Consider the following 25,419-nt stretch of genomic DNA (forward strand, 5'->3'; position numbering starts at 1 on the left):
AGTGTAATAAGAAATGCAATTATTCAATGTAGGGGGTTACAGAGTGTAATAAGAAATACAATTATTCCATGTTCGGGGTACAAAGTGTAATAAGAAACGCATAATTCCATATAGGAGGGACCAGAGTGTAATAAGAAATGCAATTATTCCATGTAGGGGGTTACAGAGTGTAATAAGAAATGCAATTATTCCATGTAGGGGGTTACAGAGTGTAATAAGAAATGCAGTTATCCCATGAAAGGGGTTACAGAGTTTAATAAGAAATGCAATTATTCCATGTAGGGGGTCACAGAGTGTAATAAGAAATGCATTATTCCATGTAGGTGGTCACAGAGTGTAATAAGAAATGCATAATTCCATGTAGGGGGTTACAGAGTGTAACAAGAAATGCATTATTCCATATAGGGGGTTACAGAGTGTAATAAGGAATGCATTATTCCATGTAGGGGGTTACAGAGTGTAATAAGGAATGTAATATTCCATGTAGGGGGTACAGAGTTTAATAAGAAATGCATTATTCCATGTAGGGGGTTACAGAGTGTAATAAGGAATGTTATATTCCATGTAGGGGGTTACAGAGTGTAATAAGGAATGTAATATTCCATGTAGGGGTTACAGAGTTTAATAAGAAATGCGTTATTCCATGTAGGGGGTTACAGTGTGTAATAAGGAAAGTAATATTCCATGTAGGGGGTACAGAGTTTAATAAGAAATGCATTATTCCATGTAGGGGGTTACAGAGTGTATTAAGGAATGTAATATTCCATGTAGTGGGTACAGAGTTTAATAAGAAATGCATTATTCCATGTAGGGGGTTACAGTGTGTAATAAGGAAAGTAATATTCCATGTAGGGGGTACAGAGTTTAATAAGAAATGTATTATTCCATGTAGGGGGTTACAGAGTGTAATAAGGAATGTAATATTCCATGTAGGGGGTACAGAGTTTAATAAGAAATGCATTATTCCATGTAGGGGGGTACAGAGTTTAATAAGAAATGCATTATTCCATGTAGGGGGTTACAGAGTGTAATAAGGAATGCAATATTCCATGGTAGCATGGGCCACAGTGTAATATTGAATGCAATTATTCCATTGTAGGAAGGTCCAGAACCTGTGCAGGAAGGTGTGAAGTTGGCAGTAGGTCACAAGTTTGTACTTCATTCTGGGTCAGGTTCTAAACATTACTGTGAGAAATGTAATGCTGTCATTTGGGGAGTCTTACAACAATGGTATAAATGTTCGGGTGAGTTGAGCTATTTTGATCACCTAGATAGCCATTAGGCATTATCAACAATTTCACAGTTAAAGTTCTAGAAGTCACATGTTTTGTTCAACACTTACTATATGCTCGTCAGGGTGTCCATCTGTCATATTTTTGGTCAGAAGCATAACCATTCAAGATACTGACTTTAGACTTGGTATTTAGGTAAATGATGATGAGATTATGTGCAGAGTGCATGGACAGTATTGGTAGATTATAGTTCAAGGTCAGAAATGGAGCTTAAAGGTCAAATTTGTCTGTCATATTTCATGTTGAGAGCACAACTGAATAAAAAACTTGCTGTATAGGTAGGTGGTGATGACATATTTTTCCTAGTGCATGAACTAGGTCAGTAGGTCAAAGGCCAAGTTCATAGTAAGGTCTGCCTGTTTTATTTCATGTCTAGAGCATAACTTAATAACAATTCAATGAATTTACTTAAACTTAGCTTATAGGGGTATGAGAGGATGAACAAAAGGCATGTACAAATTGAGCTCAGGTGTCAAATCTGTCCTTCATATTTAGTGTCTGTGGATATTAATAGCATGTTTTATTGACATAACATGGATGTTGTTAACATGTTTTATCAGAATGTGTTAATTGTTAACATGTTTTATTTTCATAATGTGTTTATTGTTCACATGTTTTATCTACAGAATGTTTTCATTGTTAACATGTCTTATCTGCATAATGTGTCCATTGTTAGAATGTTTTATCTACAGAATGTTTTCATTGTTAACATGTTTTATCTGCATAATGTGTTCATTGTTCACATGTTTTATCTGCATAATGTGTTCATTGTTCCATGTTTCATCTACAGAATGTGTACATTGTTCACATGTTTAATCTGCATAATGTTTTCATTGTTAACATGTTTTATCTGCATAATGTGTTCATTGTTCACATGTTTTATCTACAGAATGTTTTCATCGTTAACATGTTTTATCTGCATAATGTGTTCATTGTTCACATGTTTTATCTACCGAATGTGTTCATTGTTAACATGTTTTATTTGCATAATGTTTTTATTATTCACATGTTTTATCTACAGAATGTGTTCATTGTTCACATGTTTTATCTGCAGAATGTGTTCATTGTTAATATGTTTTATCTACAGAATGTGTTCATTGTTAACATGTTTTATCTACATATTGTTTTCATTGTTAACATGTTTTATCTGCATAATGTGTTCATTGTTCACATGTTTTATCTGTAGAATGTGTTCATTGTTAACATGTTTTATCTGCATAATGTTGTTCATTTTTAACAAGTTTTATCTACAGAATGTGTTCATTGTTCACATGTTTTATCTGCATAATGTGTTCATTGTTAACAAGTTTTATCTACAGAATGTGTTCATTGTTAACATGTTTTATCTACATAATGTTTTCATTGTTAACATGTTTTATCCGCATAATGTGTTCATTGTGAACATGTTTTATCTACAGAATGTGTTCATTGTGAACATGTTTATCTGCAGAATGTTTTCATTGTGTTTTATCTACAGAATGTGTTCATTGTTCACATGTTTTATCTGCATTATGTTTTCATTGTAAACATGTTTTATCTGCATAATGTGTTCATTGTTCACATGTTTTATCTGCATAACATGTTTTATCTGCATAATGTGTTCATTGTTCACATGTTTTATCTGCATAATGTGTTCATTGTTCACATGTTTTATCTGCATAATGTGTTCATTGTTCACATGTTTTATTTACATAATGTGTTCATTGTTCACATGTTTTATCTGCAGAATGTGTTCATTGTAAACATTTTTTTTATCTACATAATGTGTTCATTGTTCACATGTTTTATTAACAAAATGTGTTCATTGTTAACATTTTTATCTGCATAATGTGGTCATTGTTAACATGTTTAATCTGCATAATGTGTTCATTGTTCACATGTTTTATCTACAGAATGCGTTTATTGTTAACATGTTTTATCTGCATAATGTGTTCATTGTTCACATGTTTTATCTACAGAATGTGTTCATTGTTGACATGATTTATCTGCATAATGTGTTCGTTGTTCACATGTTTTATCTACAGAATGTGTTCATTGTTCACATGTTTTATCTGCATAATGTGTTCAAGCCCGCCCGCTTAGCTCAGTAGGTAAGAGCGTTGGTCTACGGATCGCGGGGTCGCGAGTTCGATCCTCGGGCGGGGCGTATGTTCTCCGTGACTATTTGATAAACGACATTGTGTCTGAAATCATTAGTCCTCCACCTCTGATAATTCATGTGGGGAAGTTGGCAGTTACTTGCGGAGAACAGGTTTGTACTGGTACAGAACCCAGGAACACTGGTTAGGTTAACTGCCCGCCGTTACATGACTGAAATACTGTTGAAAAGCGACGTTAAACCCAAAACAAACAAACAAACATCATTATTCACATGTTTTATCTACAGAATGGTTTCATTGTTAACATGTTTTATCTGCATAATGTTTGTATTATTCACATGTTTTATCTGCATAATGTTTTTATTATTCACATGTTTTATCTACAGAATGTGTTCATTGTTCACATGTTTTATCTACAGAATGTGTTCATTGTTAACATGTTTTATCTGCATAATGTATTCATTGTTCACATGTTTTATGTACAGAATGCATTTATTGTTAACATGTTTTATCTGCAGAATGTGGTCATTGTTAACATGTTTTATCTGCATAATGTGTTCATTGTTCACATGTTGTATCTGCAGAATGTGTTTATTGTTAACATGTTTTATCTGCATAATGTGTTTATTGTTAACATGTTTTATCTACAGAATATGTTCATTGTTAACATGTTTTATCTGCATAATGTTTGTATTATTCACATGTTTTATCTGCATAATGTTTTTATTATTCACATGTTTTATCTACAGAATGTGTTCATTGTTAACATGTTTTATCTGCATAATGTATTCATTGTTCACATGTTTTATGTACAGAATGCATTTATTGTTAACATGTTTTATCTGCATAATGTGGTCTTTGTTAACATGTTTTATCTGCATAATGTGTTCATTGTTCACATGTTTTATCTACAGAATGTGTTTATTGTTAACATGTTTTATCTGCATAATGTGTTTATTGTTCACATGTTTTATCTGCATAATGTGTTTATTGTTAACATGTTTTATCTGCATAATGTGTTCATTGTTCACATGTTTTATCTACAGAATGTGTTTTTTATACGCCCGTTTGAAAAACGGGACGTATTACGGGAACGCCCCTGGCGGGCGGGCGGGCGGGCGGGTTGGCGGGCGGGCGGGCGGCGTCCACAGACCTTGTCCGGAGCATATCTTCTACATGCATGAAGGGATTTTGATGAAACTTGGCACAGTTGTTCACCATCATGAGACGGAGTGTCATGCGCAAGAACCAGGTCCCTAGGTCTAAGGTCAAGGTCACACTTAGAGGTCAAAGGTCAAATTCTAGAATGACTTTGTCCGGACCATATCTTCTTCATGCATAGAGGGATTTTGATGAAAGTTGGCACAATTGTTCATCATCATGAGAAGGAGTGTCATGCGCAAGAACCAGATCCCTAGGTCTAAGGTCAAGGTCACACTTAGAGGTCAAAGGATACAAGAATGAAAACTTTGTCCGGAGCATTTCTTCTTCATGCATAGAGGGATTTTGATATAACTTGGCACAAATGTTCACCACCATGAGGCGGAGTGTCATGCGCAAGAACCAGGTCTCTAGGTCTAAGGTCAAGGTCACACTTAGAGGTCAAATGATACAAGAATGAAAACCTTGTCCGGAGCATTTCTTCTTCATGCATAGAGGGATTTTGATATAACTTGGCACAAATGTTCACCACCACGAGACGTAGTGTCATGCGCAAGAACCAGGTCCCTAGGTCTAAGGTCAAGGTCACACTTAGAGGCCAAAGGTCAGATACAAGAATGACTTTGTCCGAAGCATTTCTTCTTCATGCATGGAGAGATTTTGATGTAACTTGACACAATTATACACCATCATGAGACGAAGTGTCATGCGCAGTTCCCTTCTTTCGAATTACTTCCCTTTGTTGTTACTATAAATAGCTTATATTGTAACTTTTTCATTACTAGTCGTAGGGAAAAATCGAGACCACTTTTCTGTAGTACAACATGCATGCTACATCCAATTTTGAGGTGTATTTTGACCAGTCTCTACCTGGTAAAGATTTTTGTGAGGACTTACAATTTTTTTTTTTGATTTTTTTTTTTTTTTTTTTTTTTTTTTTTAAGATTAACTTCCCTTAGTTGTTACTATAAATAACTTATATTGTAACTTTTTTATAATTGACCGTAGGGAAAAACCAAGACCACTTTTCTGTGGTACAACATAGATGTTACTTTCCAATTTTAGGTGTATTTTAAGGTATCTCTACCTGGTAAGGAGTTTTTTTGTGGACTTAGAAAAACAAAACACTTAGTTATTACTAAACAACCACAAAATTAAAATTCCATTTGCAAATACAGGTGCTAGAGTAAAGAAATTTGCTGTGACGGGCGTATATTGTGACATTCTTGCACTCTTGTTGTTAACATGTTTTATCTGCATAATGTGGTCATTGTTAACATGTTTTATCTGCATAATGTGGTCATTGTTAACATGTTTTATCTGCATAATGTGTTCATTGTTCACATGTTTTATCTACAGAATATGTTCATTGTTAACATGTTTTATCTGCATAATGTGTTCATTGTTCACATGTTTTATCTACAGAATGTGTTTATTGTTAACATGTTTTATCTGCATAATGTGGTCATTGTTAACATGTTTTATCTGCATAATGTGTTCATTGTTCACATGTTTTATCTGCATAATGTGTTCATTGTTCACATGTTTTATCTACAGAATATGTTCATTGTTAACATGTTTTATCTGCATAATGTGTTCATTGTTCACATGTTTTATCTAAAGAATGTGTTTATTGTTAACATGTTTTATCTGCATAATGTGGTCATTGTTAACATGTTTTATCTGCATAATGTGTTCATTGTTAACATATTTTCTCTACAGAATGCGTTTATTGTTAACATGTTTTATCTGCATAATGTGTTTATTGTTAACATGTTTTATCTACAGAATATGTTCATTGTTAACATGTTTTATCTGCATAATGTGTATATTGTTCACATGTTTTATCTACAGAATGTGTTTATTGTTAACATGTTTTATCTGCATAATGTAGAGATAGACCGTAACATTTTCATTGATAGAAATACATTAAATAAAGTCTAGAAATTGATTTCCAAGTCCTTGAAATTAACAAAAATGATTTCACAAATGTGCAGTGTATGATAGTTTTGCTAATATCAATAACAGAAATTTTAATATTTAATTCAAAGTTGTGATCCGCAAATAATGTCAACTCTTGCCTTGGGCTAGTACTTTAAAGCAGAGATATTTATTAGTTTACTTCCCTTGCAATTACACAATAGAGTAGAAAACGAAAACGGTTTAAAACACAATAATATACATTTTTGCACAACAAAATCGTTAGGATTTATTAATATGTGTTTGATTTAACCCTGAACCACTGGTTCCTATGATTTTGTCAACTTACTTATGGTAAAAAATAACTTTTAACAAGCCGATAATAAAATGAAATACCAGTAAGTATTTTATAGTGCAGATAATACAGTTTTGCTTGTATCGAAATGTCACAATAGAAGCACTTTTGTAATACAGAACACCTGGTAGGATTAGTAAAGGTGCAATTATATTGATCTCTTTTTCCTATGCCTACATAATGTGTTCATTGTTAACATATTTTCTCTACAGAATGCGTTTATTGTTAACATGTTTTATCTGCATAATGAGTTTATTGTTAACATATTTTATCTACAGAATGTGGCTATTGTTCCCATGAAAAGTGCCTTAACCAGATTACAAGAACGTGTGCCTATGTAAAGGTTCAGGAAGACCCAATTTATTGCCTTGATATATGTCCTGAAAGGGGACTGTCATCACAAAATTACAGATGTGCTGAGTGCAGGGGACCTATATCATTTAGTAAGTATTGTAATTATCACAAATGAAGTTCTTGAAGAGTTTTTGCTTTCATTTGCAACTGAACAATGCAAAAAAACCATAAAAGCTTAAAACTATGAATTTTTATAGCTACTGCTGTCTTTTTGGAAAAAAATGAAGAGTTGTCATCACTTGATTGGTGTTGGTTTGGCGTTGCCTGGTTAAGTTTTATGTTTAGGTCAGCTTTTCTCCTAAATTGTCAAAGCTATTGCTTTAAAACTTGCAACACTTTTTCACCATCAATAGCTGACTCTGTACAGCAAGAAACATAACTCCATCCTGCTTCTTGCAAGAATTATGGCCCCTTTTGACTTGGAAAATATCAGATTTCTTGGTTAAGTTTTATGTTTAGGTCAACTGTTCTCCTTAACTATCTAAGCTATTGCTTTGAAACTTTCAACACTTGTTCACCATCAAAAGCTGACTCTGTACAGCAAGAATCATAACTCCATCCTGCTTTTTTCAAAAATTATTGACTTAGAAAATCAGATTTCTTGGTTGAGTTTTGTGTTTAGGTCACCCTTTCTCCTAAACTATCAAAGCTATTGTTTTAAAACTTGCAACACTTGTTCACCATAAAGTGCTGATTCTGCACAGCAAGAAACATAACTCCATCCTGCTTTTTGCAAGAATTATGGCCCCTTTCGGTCTTAGAAAATATCAGATTTCTTGGTTAAGTTTTGCGTTAGGTCAACTTTTCTCCTTAACGGTCAAAGCTGCTGCTTTAAAACTTGGAGCAGTTATTTGCCATTAAAAGCTGACACTGCACAGCAATTACTGTAACTCTTCATTGCTTTTTGCAAGAATTTTGGACTTAGAAAATCATGGGTAGGACAATATTTCTGTTACACAGGGACAAAAAAATCAGATGAGCGGTACATGGTAGTGACACATGCAATGCTGGCGATTTCTGAGAAAAATAGATATTTTAAAAAAAAATCTATCTCGAATTGGAAATGCACAAATTAAAGCAGATGCGAAAATGTCTTTTTTGCCATTTGCACAAAATTTCATGCCAGCGAATTTAAATGGTATCACATTGAACTGGAATTACTTTGTTATGTTTGTCTGACTTTACAGAGGTCCCTCTGTCCTATTTTGACAGTAGTAAGTTATAACCAGAAGTTCTGGTGAAAGATAAATAATAGTGTAATTTTTTTTTGTCGATAAATTCTCTGAGATTTTGTTTGAACATTTTAGAGTCTGGATTTAGTGAGCCTCGTTTATGTGATTACTCAGGGAACTTTTACTGTGAGCTGTGTCATTGGAATGATAACATGTTGATACCTGCTCGAGTTCTCCACAACTGGGACTTTGATGAATGGAAGGTAAGACTTGCAAACATGGGAAGTTTTAGCTCACCTGAACCAAACTTCACAGGAATGATCCTTGGGTGGCCCCCTTTCAAAATTGTTCAAAGAATTGAATTCCACACAGAACTGGTTGCCATGGCAACTGAAAGGAAAAACTTAAAAAATCTTGTCCAAAAGTGCTAGGCATAGAACCTCAATATTTGGCATGTGACATTATCTAATGGGCCTCTATGAAGACTGTCCCAAGTTTTACATAGACTTGTGTAGGAAAAAACTTTAAAATCTTCTTGTCTGAAACCACAAGATCTAGGCCTTTGATATTTGGTATGTAGCATTGCCTTGTGGTGTCCTCTAGCAAGATTGTTCAAGTTATTACCTTGGGTGAAAAGAGGCCCCACCCTGGGGGTCCTAAGTTTTACATAGACATATATAGGAAAAAACTTTAAAAATCTTCTTGTATGAAACTGCAAGGCCTAGGCTTTTGATATTTGGTGTGTTGCATTGCCTAGTGGTCCTCAACCAAAATTGTTCAAATTATGCCTCTAAGGGGAAAAAGGCCCCACCCAGGGAGTCCCAAGTTTTACTTTTAAAATCTTCTTGTCTGAAAGTTCAAGGCCTATGCCTTTGATATTTGGTATGTAGCATTGCGTAATGGTTCTCTAATAAGATTGTTCAAATTATGCCCCTGGGGTGAAGTCCCAGGGGTCACTTGTATGACTTATATAGAAAAAAATACTTCAATTATTATCTGGTCATATTTCCTAGACTGTTCAATTATATTTACCTGATGACTACAAGTAATTAGGGGTCACTTGACTGTAACCATCACTTACTGAACTACTTTCTTGTTTTTTTTAAGATACAGCCTTGAAATTTGGATGACATTTACAGTTTTGCACACCAATCTTAAAACTGACTTTCAGTGACCATGAATGTGACCTACTGACCTACTTTCTTAATATTTTAGCATCAGTTTGACATTTGATACATATTCACACAACTGGGAAAAGATTTCAGTTGTTACTTATATTTGACTTTCTTATCTGATCTCTTACCCTTGTCTATGTAGCTCATTTAATCAATGAGCGATCCATGGTCATCATGACCCTCTTGTTTTATATGTTTTCATTTAGATATAGCATGTTTACCTTAAGTAGTATAAAAACCAGTTGGTGTCGAGTTGTTAACCCAAGCCAAAACTGAATGTTGTTTAAGAGTACTGTGAAACCATTTAATTTTGTCAGCATGAAATTTTGTAGTTTTTGCCCAAAAGGGCTGTTTCATGGGGATGTAAATTTGTGGATTTTCAATTTTTGAAAAACATTTTTTTTTTCCATAATTTCCATAGGAATAGATCTTTTGTTCTTACATGTGAAACCTACACGTGCCAAGCGCTACCATCGTTACCGAATTTGCAATCTACGCTGCAGATTAGCAAGTAATCATGTGCCAATTAACGACCACGTTATCTATAATTATACGAACCCTAATTTGCAAAACTTAATGAAACTGTGAAATATTCAATAAGAAAAGTCAGCGCCAGTTAAAAAGTGTCAAAACCGTAACACCTGGGATATAGTCTTGCACAGTTAGCATTCATAGTCAAAACAAAATATAATGTTCATCACATTGATCATTTGATCAAGAACATTTGATCAAGAAATAGTTCTTTTATTGCAAATTAAAAAAAAAACTATTATAGATTTACTGATTTTTTGTTGCTAAAAATGTGTTTTTGCACACAATTGATACAATATAAATGGATTAGAATCATGAAAAAAAAAGAGTTCCATACATAGCTGTTGTTTTTATTAAGTAGTACTAGTATACCCATAGTAATACTTACATAAACTATTATAAACTGGTTGCTAGACTTTAATTTAAATATTTTTTTTGCTAAACGAATGCGCTTCTGCATCAAAAATTACAAGCTGTTGAACTTATGCATGTGTTATTTCCTGCCGAGAAACGTGTAATGTGAATTGGGTAATAATGCATCGGACGCAAATCTAGCAATTAATTCATGATATCAAATAATCCCAAAGTAGTAGCAGTTTACTACATGTCAGTGAATATAAACATTGCAGAGCGAGGCCGAAAAAATCAAATTACACAGCTGCAGCATAGTGCGGTTGGCACGTGATGCTACATCAAACTTCTGTTTTTAGCTCGACTTTTTGAAGAAAATGTAGAGCTATTGCACTCGCCCCGGCGTCGGCGTCTGCATTGGTTAAAGTTTTTGATAAAGTCAAATATCTCTGTTACTATCAAAGCTATTGACTTGAAACTGAAAATAGTTATTTACTATCAAAGGCTACACCAGAAGAAACAATCCCCATAACTCTAATTTGAATTTTGACAGAATTATGCCCCTTTTTAACTTAGAATTTTTGGTTAAAGTTTTTGATAAAGTCAAATATCTCTGTTACTATCAAAGCTATTGACTTGAAACTTAAAATAGTTATTTACTATCAAAGTCTACACCAGGAGAAATAATCCCCATAACTCTGATTGAATTTTGACAGAATTATGCCCCTTTTTAACTTAGAATTTTTGGTTAAAGTTTTTGATAAAGTCAAATATCTCTGTTACTGCCAAAGCTATTGACTTGAATCATAAAATAGTTATTTACTATCAAAGTCTACACCAGGAGAAACAATCCCCATAACTCTGATTTGAATTTTGACAGAATTATGCCCCTTTTTAACTTAGAAATTTTGTTAAAATTTTTGATAAAGTCAAATATCTCAGTTACTATTAAAGCTTTTGACTTGAAACTCTAAATAGTTATTTACTATCAAAGTCTACACCAGGAGACACAATTCCTATAACTCTGGTTTGAATTTTGTCAGAATTATGTCCCTTTTTAACTTAGAATTTTTAGTTAAAGTTTTTGATGAAGTCAAATATCTCTGTTACTATCAAAGCTTTTGTCTTGAAACTTAAAATACTTATTTACCATCAAAGTCTACACCAGGAGAAACACTCCCCATAACTCTGATTTGAATTTTGACAGAATTATGCCCCTTTTAACTTAGAATTTTTTGTTAAATGTTTTGATAAAGTCAAATGTCTCTGTTACTATTAAAGCTTTTGACTTGAAACTCAAAATAATTATTTACTATCAAAGTCTACGCCAGGAGACAAAATTCTCATAACTATAATTTGAATTTTAACAGAGTTATGCCCCTTTTTAACTTGGATTTTTTTTTACTGGCAAAGCTCAAATTCAGAGTCAAGCACTGAGAAAAGTCGAGCGCGCTGTCTTACGGACAGCTCTTGTTAGTATCTACTTTTACTTTGATGAGCATGCTGTAAACCAACCATGGGTAAATGTCTGAATGATATAGACGGTTTTGTTCCGACACATACCTATGTTTATCATTGATGGAGCCTCCATAAACTACAAGAAAGCTGCAGGTCAGTACTACCGCACAACTACGGACCAGATCAGACCCGATCAGACGGCTATGATTGTCTTTTTTGGCGACATTGAGTACAATTTACATTATATCGTGGCCATAATTAAATTTGTTCGTTGGGACTGAACCATGAAATCCACGAAAGATAATCCCCCACAAATAATAATGATTTCACAGTATTTAATGATCTCTGTTTGTGCATGTGTCTATCCATTACGTTTCTGTCCAGAGATAGTGTTGCATCTTCTTACACTGGCAGAGGACATTGAAAGGAAATGCAGTATAAAAGATGAATAACTTCTTTGCTTACGTTTTATATGCCTGAAGGGAAGTATTATGTTGGCACTTGTCCATATTGGTTAGATATTTAGTTTAAGAATGCTTTGACTTACAATCCTCAAACTTGATATGTTTTTGCAGTGTTTAACCCATGTTGATATTAAAATCAGTGGGTCAAATGTCAAGGTAAAAGGACATGATCACAGTGAATGTTATACAAAAATCCTTTCCATTCACTAACTTTAGAATGCTTTTGCCTGTGGTTCTCAAACTTGGTAGGCACATTGCCAATGGGCAGTGGATGACTGAGTCTTGGGCTATATAAGGATCTATCTCCTGTTAGTATCAAAGTAATTTCCTCTTATTATTTTGAGAGCTATTTGACCTGCAACCTTAAAACTTTGAAGGCACATTGTCAGTGAACAGAAGATGAATCTTATAGTTGGTAAAAGGTCACGATCACAGTGCCTGTTAAGTACATACAATTTTTATGCTCAGTAATTTGAGAAAGACTTAAGCTAAAACCCTCAAACTTGGCGGTCAAATTGCTCATTGGCTGTGAATGACCCCTGCTGGCAACTGTTGTTTAATGTTGGTCTCAGCTATATATAGTTTCATTTAAGGAAACACATTTGGTAGATTTTTTAGCTGACCTCAGCACAAAAGCATGAATGGAGAGCTTTAAGGATCGTTGGGTCTCCATTGCCCACATTTCTTTAAAGAGCATCTAAACTATTGTGCCAATTTCATCAAAACTTCATAGAAATACCTTTAAACATTTTCTTCTCATTAAGTCCTAGATGGATCTTCATCAAACTTGGTCTGTAGCTTTCTTATATAGTCCTCTGATAAATTTCTCCAAATAAGGCTACTTTGCCTATTTAAAGGGACATTTTAGCTAAAAATTGAAATATCTTTAAATAAATATTTCTACTGATTGATCAAGTTTGCTCTGTAGCAGTCTTTTAAGACCTCTTTGTTCAAGTAGGGACTCTTGCCCTATTGATTATACAAAGTATATGGAGAGCGATACTGTCAACCTGGCATCCGCATCCTCGTTCTTCCTGTGTTCACACCTTGGTTAAAGTTTTGATGCACTTTCACTTAATCTCTGTTATTACCGGATTAGATCCACTTCTATTTTCATATAGTTATTGCCATCATCGCACACATCACATAACTCAAGGGCAATAACTGTTGCACCAATATTTCATGAATTATCCCAAATTTTTACTTAGAATGAATTTCAGATTAAACCAGTGAAAGTTTGTAGGGAGGTTGGTCATAACCAGCAGACCCCTATTGATTTTGAGGTCAGTAGGTCAAAGGTCAAGGTCACAGTGACCCGAACAGTTAAACGGGTTTCCGGATGATAACTCAAGAACGCTTGGGTCTAGGATCAAAAAAATTGATAGGGAGGTTGGTCATGACTAGCAAATGACTGCTATTGATTTTGAGGTCAGTAGGTCAAAGGTCAGTGTCTCAGTGACCAGGAACAGTTAAACGGTTTTCGGATGATAATTCAAGAACGCTTGGGCCTAGGATCATGAAAGTTGAAAAGGGGGTTGGTTATAACAAGCAATTGAATCCTATTGATTTTGAGGTCAGTAGGTCAAAAGTCAAGGTCACATTGACCTGGAACAATTAAACCATTTCCGGATGATAACTTGAGAACGCTTGGGCCTAGGATCACGAAACTTAAAAGGGAGGTTGATCATGACCAGCATATGACCCCTATTGATTTTGAGGTCAAAGGTCAAGGTCACATTGACCCAGAGCAGTAGAACATTTGTGTACAGTGACCAAATCATTTCTGTTCCTTATGCAATTACTGAATGCATCAAGGGGGCATTTCGTGTTCTGTGAGCTCTTGTTAAATTTATACTTATGCAGAAGTAACGCTATCTTGGTTGGGCAACCAGGATAGGAAAATAAGTTTAAAAATACTTCCAGTGAAAATCTGATGTCTATTAAAGGGAATTCCTATAGTTTTTTATGCGCATCTTTCTGCGCAGCTGACACTTTCTATGGAAAACTGAAATGAAGTCAACATTTCTTGAAACATGTGACATACAACCTTAAATATGAGGAGTCTTGAATGAAATAACAGTTTTGATAAGTTTTTTCAGTAATCAAATGTTGATACTGGTTTATGTTGTATTGAAAAGTATCATGCCTTCCAGGTATCTTGCCATTTTAGTGGTTGTGTTTTCACATCGCATTTTAGTACAAAGACAGTGTTGTTCATATAATGTAAGACAATTGACTTAGTACTGATAAGACAATATCACCTTTCAGATTATTTAGTATTCAATTATAGAAAGAATTAAGAATTTTAAAAACTTTTTTTAACTTCTAGCAGATATACATGTAATCAATTTGGTCAGGTTCGCGCCATTTTTCGTCCAAACAGGTGTTGTATTCAAGCAGTCTTAACATAAAATTTAGCCTGGTGACCCATACATTTTTAGCCATTTTCATGCTCACAATAAAATTATTCATACAGAAGAAAAATAGGAAAAAATTCTATGAAACAGTTTTTTCAAAATTTAAAAAAATATTCTTCACTATGGGTATTTTTCATTGAAAAAAAATCACAAAAGTGAATAAGAAACAAGATTTATTTTTCATTTGTACCCATTATTGTAAGGATATAGTATTACAAATATGACTATGATATCAAATAAGTATATAATGAAATCTGTAAAAAGAATCAACCTTATTGTGCTGTCTTTATGTATATTTTGGTCGGTATTTATAAAAAACAGAAAATTATGAAAATGTTGAAAAATCGCTCGCAGTTTCAGCAACAGTGGGTGTGTTCAAAACAATTTTTCACAAAAACAAGCCTGGTGACCCATTTTTTTTATTTATTCATTGTTTTCAGCACAAAATTTCCGATCATATATGTGAATTTGAAAAAATTCTATGAAAGGAAAAAAAACTATAGGAATTCTCTTTAAGAGCTCTATGAACACAAATAAGTGTAAATGATCAGTTGGTAAACACGTATTACTAAAATCATTGATTGTGGTTAAGGTCACTGACTTCAAATCACTTGCCCCTTCATCGATGTGGGTTCGAGCCTCACTTGGGGCATTTAATTCTTCATGTGAGGAAGCCATTCAGCTGCCTTACAGAAGGTCCGTTGTTTTACCCAGGTACCCGCCCATGATGAAATAATGCAGTGAGGGGCACCTAGGGTCTTCTTCCACCATCAAAGCTGGAAAGTCACCATATAAGTGCCAACAAAAACAAAATAATTGATGATCAGTTTGAGTGCGTTGTCATTTTCTTGGATGGTAATATGTTTTGTGAAAAATGTTCTTAGGCAGCTAGAGGACATTGGTAACTTGATTACAGTTTCTTGTTAAATTATTTTGTATAAAAAAGAACTTTCTGTATACACTTTTCACATTTTATGATTTGAGATAATAAAATGAATTCCTAATACACATTGAATAGACAGAAAAGTACAAGAATGATTACTCTTTCTATTACTCTTAATTGAATGTGTGTGAAATTATCTCCTCCACTCAACTTGGATTAAACATAAGATGTAGTGAGTATTATTTATTACCATTATTACCTTTCCAAACAGAGCTTTACTTTGGGGTATAAATCACATTTAGTTATAGCTCTAGTTTTCATAGAACTGAAATTTTGTGTGTATTAAGCACATGTAACTTCCTACAATGTATAATAACAGCATGACATCAGTGCAGGTTATCCAAGAGAATCAAAACAGAAAAAAGTTGACTATATAATACAAAGTAAAATAATGTATTAACAGTTATATTAGCTTTGTTATTTGTAGGTAAATATGGTTCTTTTTTAGTGTTTTATCTCTTGCAGGACTTCTGAAAATAGCAAAAACTTAAGCTGGCATGTAAAGCTCTGTTATAATTATGAGTTTACTGGTAAAAGTTGTATGAAAATGCTGTACTTGCAGGTATGTCGAGCTTCCAAACAGTTTCTTAGACTGATGGAGAACAAAGCTGTTATAAGAATACAAGATATCAACCCTATGTTATTCAGCTTTGTGGAGGAACTCAATGAAGTCAAGGTTTATCTTATTGTTGTTCTTTTATCAGTGTTACAAAGTGTTATAGCTGCTTGTATGGACATGTATATCTCTAATAATATATTCTTCAAAGGTATTTTGAGCTGATCTTAGCAACATTCCATTAGGAAAATTACAAAATGACCTGTTTCAGGAAAATCTTGTAAAGTTGGTTCTCTTTATGCCCCTGATGTTAAAGACCAGTTAGACATATTGTATACATGGTTCCCACACTTCTAGAAAAACAGGAACAATCCCATGAATAAAGAAAAAAAGCTTTCTGACTGTGAGAAGTCTGTGAATTTACAAGTTATTCAGCCTCTGTAAGTCCAGCCAGAGAGACAAACATGCATGACAATGTTTTGGGCAACTATTTATTTTGAACCAATCACACAAGTACTTCTGTTTCACATCTGACCTTTAAGAAAAACTTCAAATGCTTGGGCTGAAAACATTTTGTTACAGATTAATAGCTGTAATAGTTTTGGCCAAGAAGAAGAATATGCATTTCACATCAGACATAATGCTTGCAACAGGGTTGAGAACTTCCCTGCCTCTGTTTGAGTTATTGTACCCCCCGACAACAAAGTTGTAAGGGGGGGTATACTGGTTTCAAGTTGTCTGTCCGTCCGTCCGTCCATCTGTCCGTAGACACAGTCTTGTGCACACCATCTCTCCTCATCCCCTTCACACAATTTAATGAAACTTCACATAAGTGATCAGTAACAACAGTAGTTGTGCATGGTGCATGTTAGGTTCTTTCAAAAAAAAAAAAATTGCAGAGTTACGGGACTTTGTTTTTTGTTACTATACTATATACATAGACACAATCTTGTGCGCACCATCTCTCCTCATGCCCTTGACACAGTTTAATGAAACTTCACACAAGTGATCAGTAACAACAGTAGTTGTGCATGGAACATGTTAGGTTCTTTCAGAAAAAAAAGTTTGCAGAGTTACGGGACTTTGTTTTTTGTTACTATACTATATACATAGACACAATCTTGTGCGCACCATCTCTCCTCATCCCCTTGACACAATTGACCAGACGCCGGCTGTCAATCAAACCAATAAATCGATAAGCGATCAACCAATCAATGCGCTTGATTCGACGCACACCTCCATACAGTGTTAATGTAAATATTACCCTCCGACATTGCGATCTCGACACCGATTAAAATAACTGATAAATTCGTTTTGAAAATGATTATATATACAAGTAAAACTTATTAGAAATGGTAAAAAGGTGTCAGTGGGGACTTTGCAAGTCCGATAGTCGCTTCCCAGAACGCCTAGATTATTCCTTTTCCAAAACCTAAGTAAAGTTTTGAGAAGTATCTTCGCTGGATATTAAGACCTGTGGACGTCCTCACAGACGATTGAAAGTGGATAAAATCGACGGAAACTACCACATATTTGTATATACAATGGTATTAATATATCTAGCTTTCACTTAATTCACATTTGACCCGGGTGCCGTGCGATAAATTAGTCTAAATTTGGCATCGTAGGTGGCTACGAGCTACGGTGTATGTGTTCACATTAAATACGGGCATCGTGCCATATTTTTTTTTTTTTTTTTTTTTGCAATTTCAGTGCAGTTTTCTTGCAGTCACCGCAGGCTTCCAATGGAACTCTTACGTGCTGGAGATGACCAATATATATAACCATCTGAAAAATGTTATGCCATATAAAGGCTGCCGCACGGAAACTTTGATGCGGCCGCTGTAGGGTGGCCGCGCGATGATTGCTCAATATCCATGCGATTTCATTCGGTACTGCAGCAAGCAGGAACCTTGTGGCAGCTCTGCGAGTGCCGTGCGAAGGTCTCAGGTGTCTACAATCTCCGTACGATTTCTTTTAGGCACTTTGTCCACGGAATGCGTTGGCTGCACGATCAGCCCATGACCTCCTAACGATGCCTGTGCGGAGATTGTGCAATGCCACCTACGACATGTCTACGGTCTACGGGCTTTCAATTAATTCAAATATGTATAACTTTTCGCTAAACAAAGTCGTAGAGGCTGCGGAGCCCATACAAAAATCGCACATCCATACCACCCCCCCCATCCCCACTGCCTCCGCAGTCACACAGAAAGGAGGATACAGGCAGTCTACGGGTTCAGCAGACACATCGTAGGCCAAAGATAAACTAGGCATTGTTGGTTTATTTCTCAGCCATAGCACTTCTTATTGGGCATTTACATAACAAGAAACTGTGAAGAGAAAGTGCCAGAATGTTCAAGTAGCAAAAATATGAACTAAAAGTGCTACATTATTCGTGCCCAAACTTTTCAGTTGCCTCGATCAACATGTACGTGGAAAGACATCGGTGATGTGAATTCTTTTTAGATTGAGGGAGAAGGGCTATTTATACCTAAAATGTAAATGTATCATTATCCTTCAATGCACTTTTTCCAGTTTTGCACACGGGGCATAAGTACTGATAGAGTACAAGTCGAGAAAATACTAAGAAAATATCAAACTGAATGATAAACAAATATTTTTATAATAATAAAAACACACATAAACTTGTCAGTGGTTTATTAAAGAAGCAACACAAAATTTTCAACAATAAATATCATCAGTAATTGTCGTCGTGTAAGCCTTCTTCCGTCTTCTGAATATACATGCTTTCTCAACTAATTCCGTCCCCGAATGTCGGAAAATCCCAAAACTATCAATGTAAGACTCCTAACAGTACTTTCTCGAAAATCATCTAAATGTTTTAAAGACACATAATAAGACAGAAATTTCTTGTCAATCTCTTTAGAAATATCGTGTAAAGTAGCAGCATCAGCTATTATCGATCTAAATGTCGGAGGTTTAGTATTTTGTGGTACCACGTGACCTGTAGGCGGAGCCTGGCGTCTGGTCAATTTAATGAAACTTCACACAAGTGATCAGTAACAACAGTAGTTGTTCATGGGACATGTTAGGTTCTTTCAGAATTTTTCATACCCCCCGACAACAAAGTTGTAAGGGGGGGTATACTGGTTTCAGGTTGTCTGTCTGTCTGTCCGTCTGTCCGTAGACGCAATCTTGTGCGCACCATCTCTCCTTATCCCCTTGACAGAATTTAATGAAACTTCACACTAGTGATCAGTACCAACAGTAGTTGTGCATGGGGCATGTTAGGTTCTTTAAGAAAAAAAATTTGCAGAGTTATGGGACTTTGTTTTTTTGTTACTATACTATATACATAGACACAATCTTGTGCGCACCATCTCTCCTCATCCCCTTGACACAATTTAATGAAACTTCACACAAGTGATCAGTACCAACAGTAGTTGTGCGTGGGGCATGTTAGGTTCTTTTAGAAAAAAAATTTGCAGAGTTATGGGACTTTGTTTTTTTGTTACTATACTATATACATAGACACAGTCTTGTGCGCACCATCTCTCCTCATCCCCTTGACACAATTTAATGAAACTTCACACAACTGATCAGTAACAACAGTAGTTGTGCGTGGGGCATGTTAGGTTCTTTCCGAAAAAAAAATTTGCAGAGTTATGGGACTTTGTTTTTTTGTTACTATACTATATACATAGACACAATCTTGTGCGCACCATCTCTCCTCATCCCCTTGACACAATTTAATGAAACTTCACACAACTGATCAGTAACAACAGTAGTTGTGCATGGGGCATGTTAGGTTCTTTCAGAAAAAAAATTTGCAGAGTTATGGGACTTTGTTTTTTTGTTACTATACTATATACATAGACACAATCTTGTGCGCACCATCTCTCCTCATCCCCTTGACACAATTTAATGAAACTTCACACAACTGATCAGTAACAACAGTAGTTGTGCATGGGGCATGTTAGGTTCTTTCAGCGACAACAATTGCAGAGTTATGGGACTTTGTTTCTTGTTAACATACTATGTACATACAGTCTGCATATGCAATCTTGTGCGTGCCTAATCTACCAAACCCTTGCACACAATTTAATGAAACTTCACACAAGTGATCAGTACCAATCCTAGTTGTGCATGGTGCATGTTACATTCTTTTAGATAAATATTCTGCATAGTTATGGGACTTTGTTTTTTGTTACTATACTGTATACATACAGTCTATATACATACAGTCCACATAATTATGGAGTCTTGTGTGTGTCAAATTGCAATGTACTGTGTCAGTGCATGCGGGGGGTACATTCATCACCTTTAGTGATAGCTCTAGTTTTTGCAGAGTTACGGGACTGTTTTTTGTTACTATAGTATAATACTATATACATAGACACAATCTTGTGCGCACCCTTCTCATCCCTTTGACGCAATTTAATGAAACTTCACACAAGTGATCAGTAACAACAGTAGTTGTGCATGGGGCATGTTAGGTTTTTTCAACAACAAAAATTGCAGAGTTATGGGACTTTGTTTCTTGTTAACATACTATGTACATACAGTCTGCATGTGCAATCTTGTGTGTGCCTAATCTTCCGAACACTTGCACACAATTTAATGAAACTTCAGTACCAACCCTAGTTGTGCATGGTGCATGTTACGTTCTTTTAGATAAATATTCTGCATAGTTATGGGACTTTGTTTTTTGTTACTATACTGTATACATACAGTCTATATACATACAGTCCACATAATTATGAAATCTTGTGTGCGTAAAATTGCAGTGTACTGTGTCAGTGCATGCGGGGGGTACATTCATCACCTTTAGTGATAGCTCTAGTTTATTCTGTAATTACTTTAATGTAGGCTAACAATTAGTACTTGTACCATTACTTTATACAAACACACTTGAAGCCTTGTACACAGGTGAGCGCTTTAGTGTCAATGACCCTCTTGTTTAGCTTACCTTAGCACAAAGTGCTCATGGTGAGGTATTGTGATCACGCTTTGTTTACTTAACATAGGTTTTCATGCGTCGTTGGGAAGAAAAAGTAGTGTCGTTGTTTGTTGTTGAGAGGTGTCGTTCCTTAGAGGTGAAATAACTTTGAATTCTAATGGGGGGAATCAAAAATACCGTTGTGAAGAGGATGACGCTCTTGGGAGGTGATGTTTTGGGAGGTTAGACTGTATGTATATTATAAGTGGAAACTTTAAAAATCTTCTTTTATGGAACTGCTGGTCCAATTTGAAATAAATTCACTTAACTCCCTGAGGCCGATATCATAATATACATGCTGCGGCGAGATAAGAATTACAACCTGACGTCAAAGAATATTATCTGATCTTATCATAATCACACTCGCATGCAGTCAATTAAAATCATGCATTGAAATATTATTAACATGGGTGTAAATAAAACTATACTTACAAAATCTTCCAAGTTTGAACAAATATTTATATATATCCACTTTCGTCCGTAACTTATATCCAAACAGAATAATAATTTCACTTCGAAACATTTACCATTTTTACACACCTATTGCGTTTAATAAATATTTGGACATTTCTGATTTTATTACTTTTTTCACATGTAAAAACATTAAATTCCAATAAATAGAAACACATTATTAACACAGAGTATTTACATCAGCATTAATCAAAATTAACACCCATTTTGTGTGAATATCGATGGTTTATTTTGATGTATAATTAATTTCTAAACATGTACACAAACGTTGTGTGACTCGCACTGAGACAGTTAAGTTGTAATATTTATACCCATCTTTGAAGAATTATTAAACTGAGAAAAAGCATTTATTTACTCACATTTTTATGTATGAAACATGTTTTTCTGTGTTATTTTTATCCATTTGAATTTAATGCGATGTAAGTGTACAAATTTCAGCTTTCTAAAACTTAACATTTTCCGATCATCCATTTCTCTGATAATGAAATTTAATCATCTCAATCATCATCCGACGGAACTAATCAGCATGATAATGAATATTTTCTTCAGTGTAAGAAAAGTCTCTGGCAGCCGACATTATTTTAATCTTTTGAAATACACTATGAAGGAAACACAGCGGAGTTCGTCTTTTTTATTTCCTTTACCGCATATTTACAAACATTTATTTTAACAAGGAAACTAATTATTAGTATAATTATAACATCTAAGAAATAATAGCCGGTATGCAAAATAATTTTGCTTTTATCAGGATTATCAAAAATTAACAAGTACGTGATGCAGTCAGCATGATCTCGGTGCGGCGACTATACTCGTCAATCGCCGTCCTGGGGAGTCCTGATTACGCGCGTATAGTCGGATAACGACGCGATAGGGGTAGAAAATATAGCGCCTTAAGTCGTATTTCGGCCCCAAGGAGTTAAATGGTCCTTGTGTGATCGTCTACCAAGATTGTTTAAACTATTCCAATTCCTCAAAAAACATGGTCACCAGGGGGCGTGGTCTCTTTTCCCTATTATAGTGGAAACTTTAAAATTCTTCTTGTATGAAACATTTACTGCTAGCCCGATTTTTAATAAGTTCACACAAATGGTCCTTGTTTGATCCTCGACCAAGATTATTATGTCTCCCCCAGGAGACATATTGTTTTTGCTCTGTCCGTCCGTCCGTCCTTCCGTCCGTCCATCCGTACATCACACTTCATTTCTGAGCAATAACTGGAGAACCATTTGACCTAGAACCTTCAAACTTTATAGGGTTGTAGGGCAGCTGGAGTAGACAACCCCTATTGTTTTTGGGGTCACTCTGTCAAAGGTCAAGGTCACAGGGGCCTGAACATTGAAAACCATTTCCGTTCAATAACTAGAGAACCACTTGACCCAGAATGTTAAAACTTCATACGATGATTGGTCATGAAGAGTAGATGACCCCTATTGATTTTGGGGTCACTCCATCAAAGGTCAAGGTCACAGGGGCCTGAACATTGAAAACCATTTCCAATCAATAACTAGAGAACCACTTGACCCAGAATGTTGAAACTTCATATGATGATTGATCATGAAGAGTAGATGACCCCTATTAATTTTGGGGTCACTCCGTCAAAGGTCAAGGTCACAGGGGCCTGAACATTGAAAACCATTTCTGATCAATAACTAGAGAACCACTTGACCCAGAGTGTTGAAACTTCATAGGATGATTGGTCATGAAGAGTAGATGACCCCTATTGATTTTGGGGTCACTCCGTCAAAGGTCAAGGTCACAGGGGCCTGAACATTGAAAACCATTTCCGATCAATAACTAGAGAACCTCTCGACCCAGAATGTTGAAACTTCATAGGGTGATTGGTCATAAAGAGTAGATGACCCCTATTGATTTTGGGGTCACTCCATTAAAGGTCAAGGTCACAGGGGCCTGAACATTGAAAACCATTTCCGGTCAGTAACTTGAGAACCACTTGACCCAGAATGTTGAAACTTAATAGGATGATTGATCATGCAGAGTAGATGACCTCTAACGATTTTGGGGTCACTCTGTGAAAGGTCAAGGTCACAGGGGCCTGAACATTGAAAACCATTTCCGGTCAGTAACTTGAGAACCACTTGACCCAGACTGATGAAACTTCATAGGATGATTGGTCATGCAGAGTAGATGACCCCTAACGATTTTGGGGTCACTCTGTTAAAGGTCAAGGCCACCGGGGCCTGAACATGGAAACCATTTCCAATCAATAACTTGAGAACCTCTCGACCCAGAATGTTGAAACTTCATAGGATGATTGTTCATGCAGAGTAGATGACCCCTATTGATTTTGGGGTCACTCTGTTAAAGGTCAAGGTCACAGGGGCCTGAACATTGATAACCAGTTCCGATCAATAACTTGAGAACCACTTGACCCAGAATGTTGAAACTTCATAGGATGATTGAACATGCAGAGTAGATGACCCCTATTGATTTTGGGGTCAGTCAATTAAAGGTCAAGGTCACAGTGGCCTGTTCATGTAAAATCATTTTTTGGAAATAACTTGAGAACCACTTGACCTACAATGTTGAAACTTAATAGGATGATTGGACATGCAGAGTAGATGACCCCTATTTATTTTGAGGTCACTTGATCAAAGGTCAAGGTCACAGGAGCCTGAACAGTGACTTGAGAACCACTAGGCCAAGAGTGTTGAAATTTAGCGGGATGACTGGACATGCCAAGTAGATGATCCCTATTGCAGCCAACCATCAGTGTCTCTTTGACTTTCGCTCCTGACCCCTATTGACTTCTTGCCTATAGGACTTTGCATTGGGGGAGACATGCGCTTTTTTACAAAAGCATTTTCTAGTTCAAATTATTTTGATTCCTCAAAAAACGTGCTGCCAGAGGGTGTGGTCAGTTTTCCCTATATGTATATAATGGAAACTTTAAAAATCTTCTTGTATGAAATTGCAGGACTGTCAAAAAACATGGCCGCCAGAGGGCGTGGTCACTTTTCCCTATATGTTTATAGTGGAAACTTTAAAAAACTTCTTGTGTGAATCTGCTAACCCGATTTAAAAATAATTTTACACAAATGGTTCTTGTGTGACCCTCTACCAAGATTGTTCAAATTATTCTGATTCTTCAAAAAACATGGCTGCCAGGGGATGTGGTCACTTTTCCCATTATGTATACCATACTTGTCCAAATTATTGCCCTAAGGTAAAAAAAAAAATGGCCTGTGTCTGACATGTACTTACTATAGACTTTTATATTAGAAACTTTGAAAATCTTCTTCCCTGAATCAATAATAGCGAGAGCCTTGATATATCAGATTTGTAATGTCTACCATAATTGTTCAAATAATTGCCCTAGATTCAAAAGTGTGTGTGTGACATGGGAGTGCGTCCGTCCGTCCATGTGTCCGCCGGTCCGAAGTTCGTGACGCGCCTAGCTCGAAAAGTATTTGATATAAATTGATGAAACCTTGCATGAGTCTTTATCATGATATGAACTTGCGCACCTCCTATTTTTCGTCTGGGGGTGGATATTTTCAGAGTTATGGCCCCTGAAATAGTCAAAAATGCACATTTTTACCTTGTGACACGCCTAGTTCGAAAAGTATTTGATATAGATTCATGAAACTTTCCATGAGTCTTAATCATGATATGAACTTGCGCACCTCCTATTTTTCATTTGGGCCCGCACCCTATTTTTCAGAGTTATGGCCCCGGAAATAGTCAAAAATGCACATTTTCACCTTGTGACATGCCTA

General features: G+C 35.5%; 1 protein-coding gene across 1 annotated transcript in view; it reads left to right on the forward strand.

Annotated features, from left to right (window-relative positions):
• The window catches only part of LOC123536293 (differentially expressed in FDCP 8 homolog), an 83,010-nt gene that overhangs the window by 52,684 nt on the left and 4,907 nt on the right, over positions 1–25,419 (forward strand). Inside the window, exons 5-8 of the mRNA XM_053528779.1 lie at positions 1,100–1,244; positions 7,106–7,270; positions 8,489–8,616; positions 16,255–16,368. Coding sequence (XP_053384754.1) covers positions 1,100–1,244; positions 7,106–7,270; positions 8,489–8,616; positions 16,255–16,368 — 552 coding nt within the window. The remainder of the gene's footprint in view (positions 1–1,099; positions 1,245–7,105; positions 7,271–8,488; positions 8,617–16,254; positions 16,369–25,419) is intronic.

Source organism: Mercenaria mercenaria, chromosome 17 (genome assembly GCF_021730395.1).
Source record: "Mercenaria mercenaria strain notata chromosome 17, MADL_Memer_1, whole genome shotgun sequence".
Classification (NCBI taxonomy): Eukaryota; Metazoa; Mollusca; class Bivalvia; order Venerida; family Veneridae; genus Mercenaria; species Mercenaria mercenaria.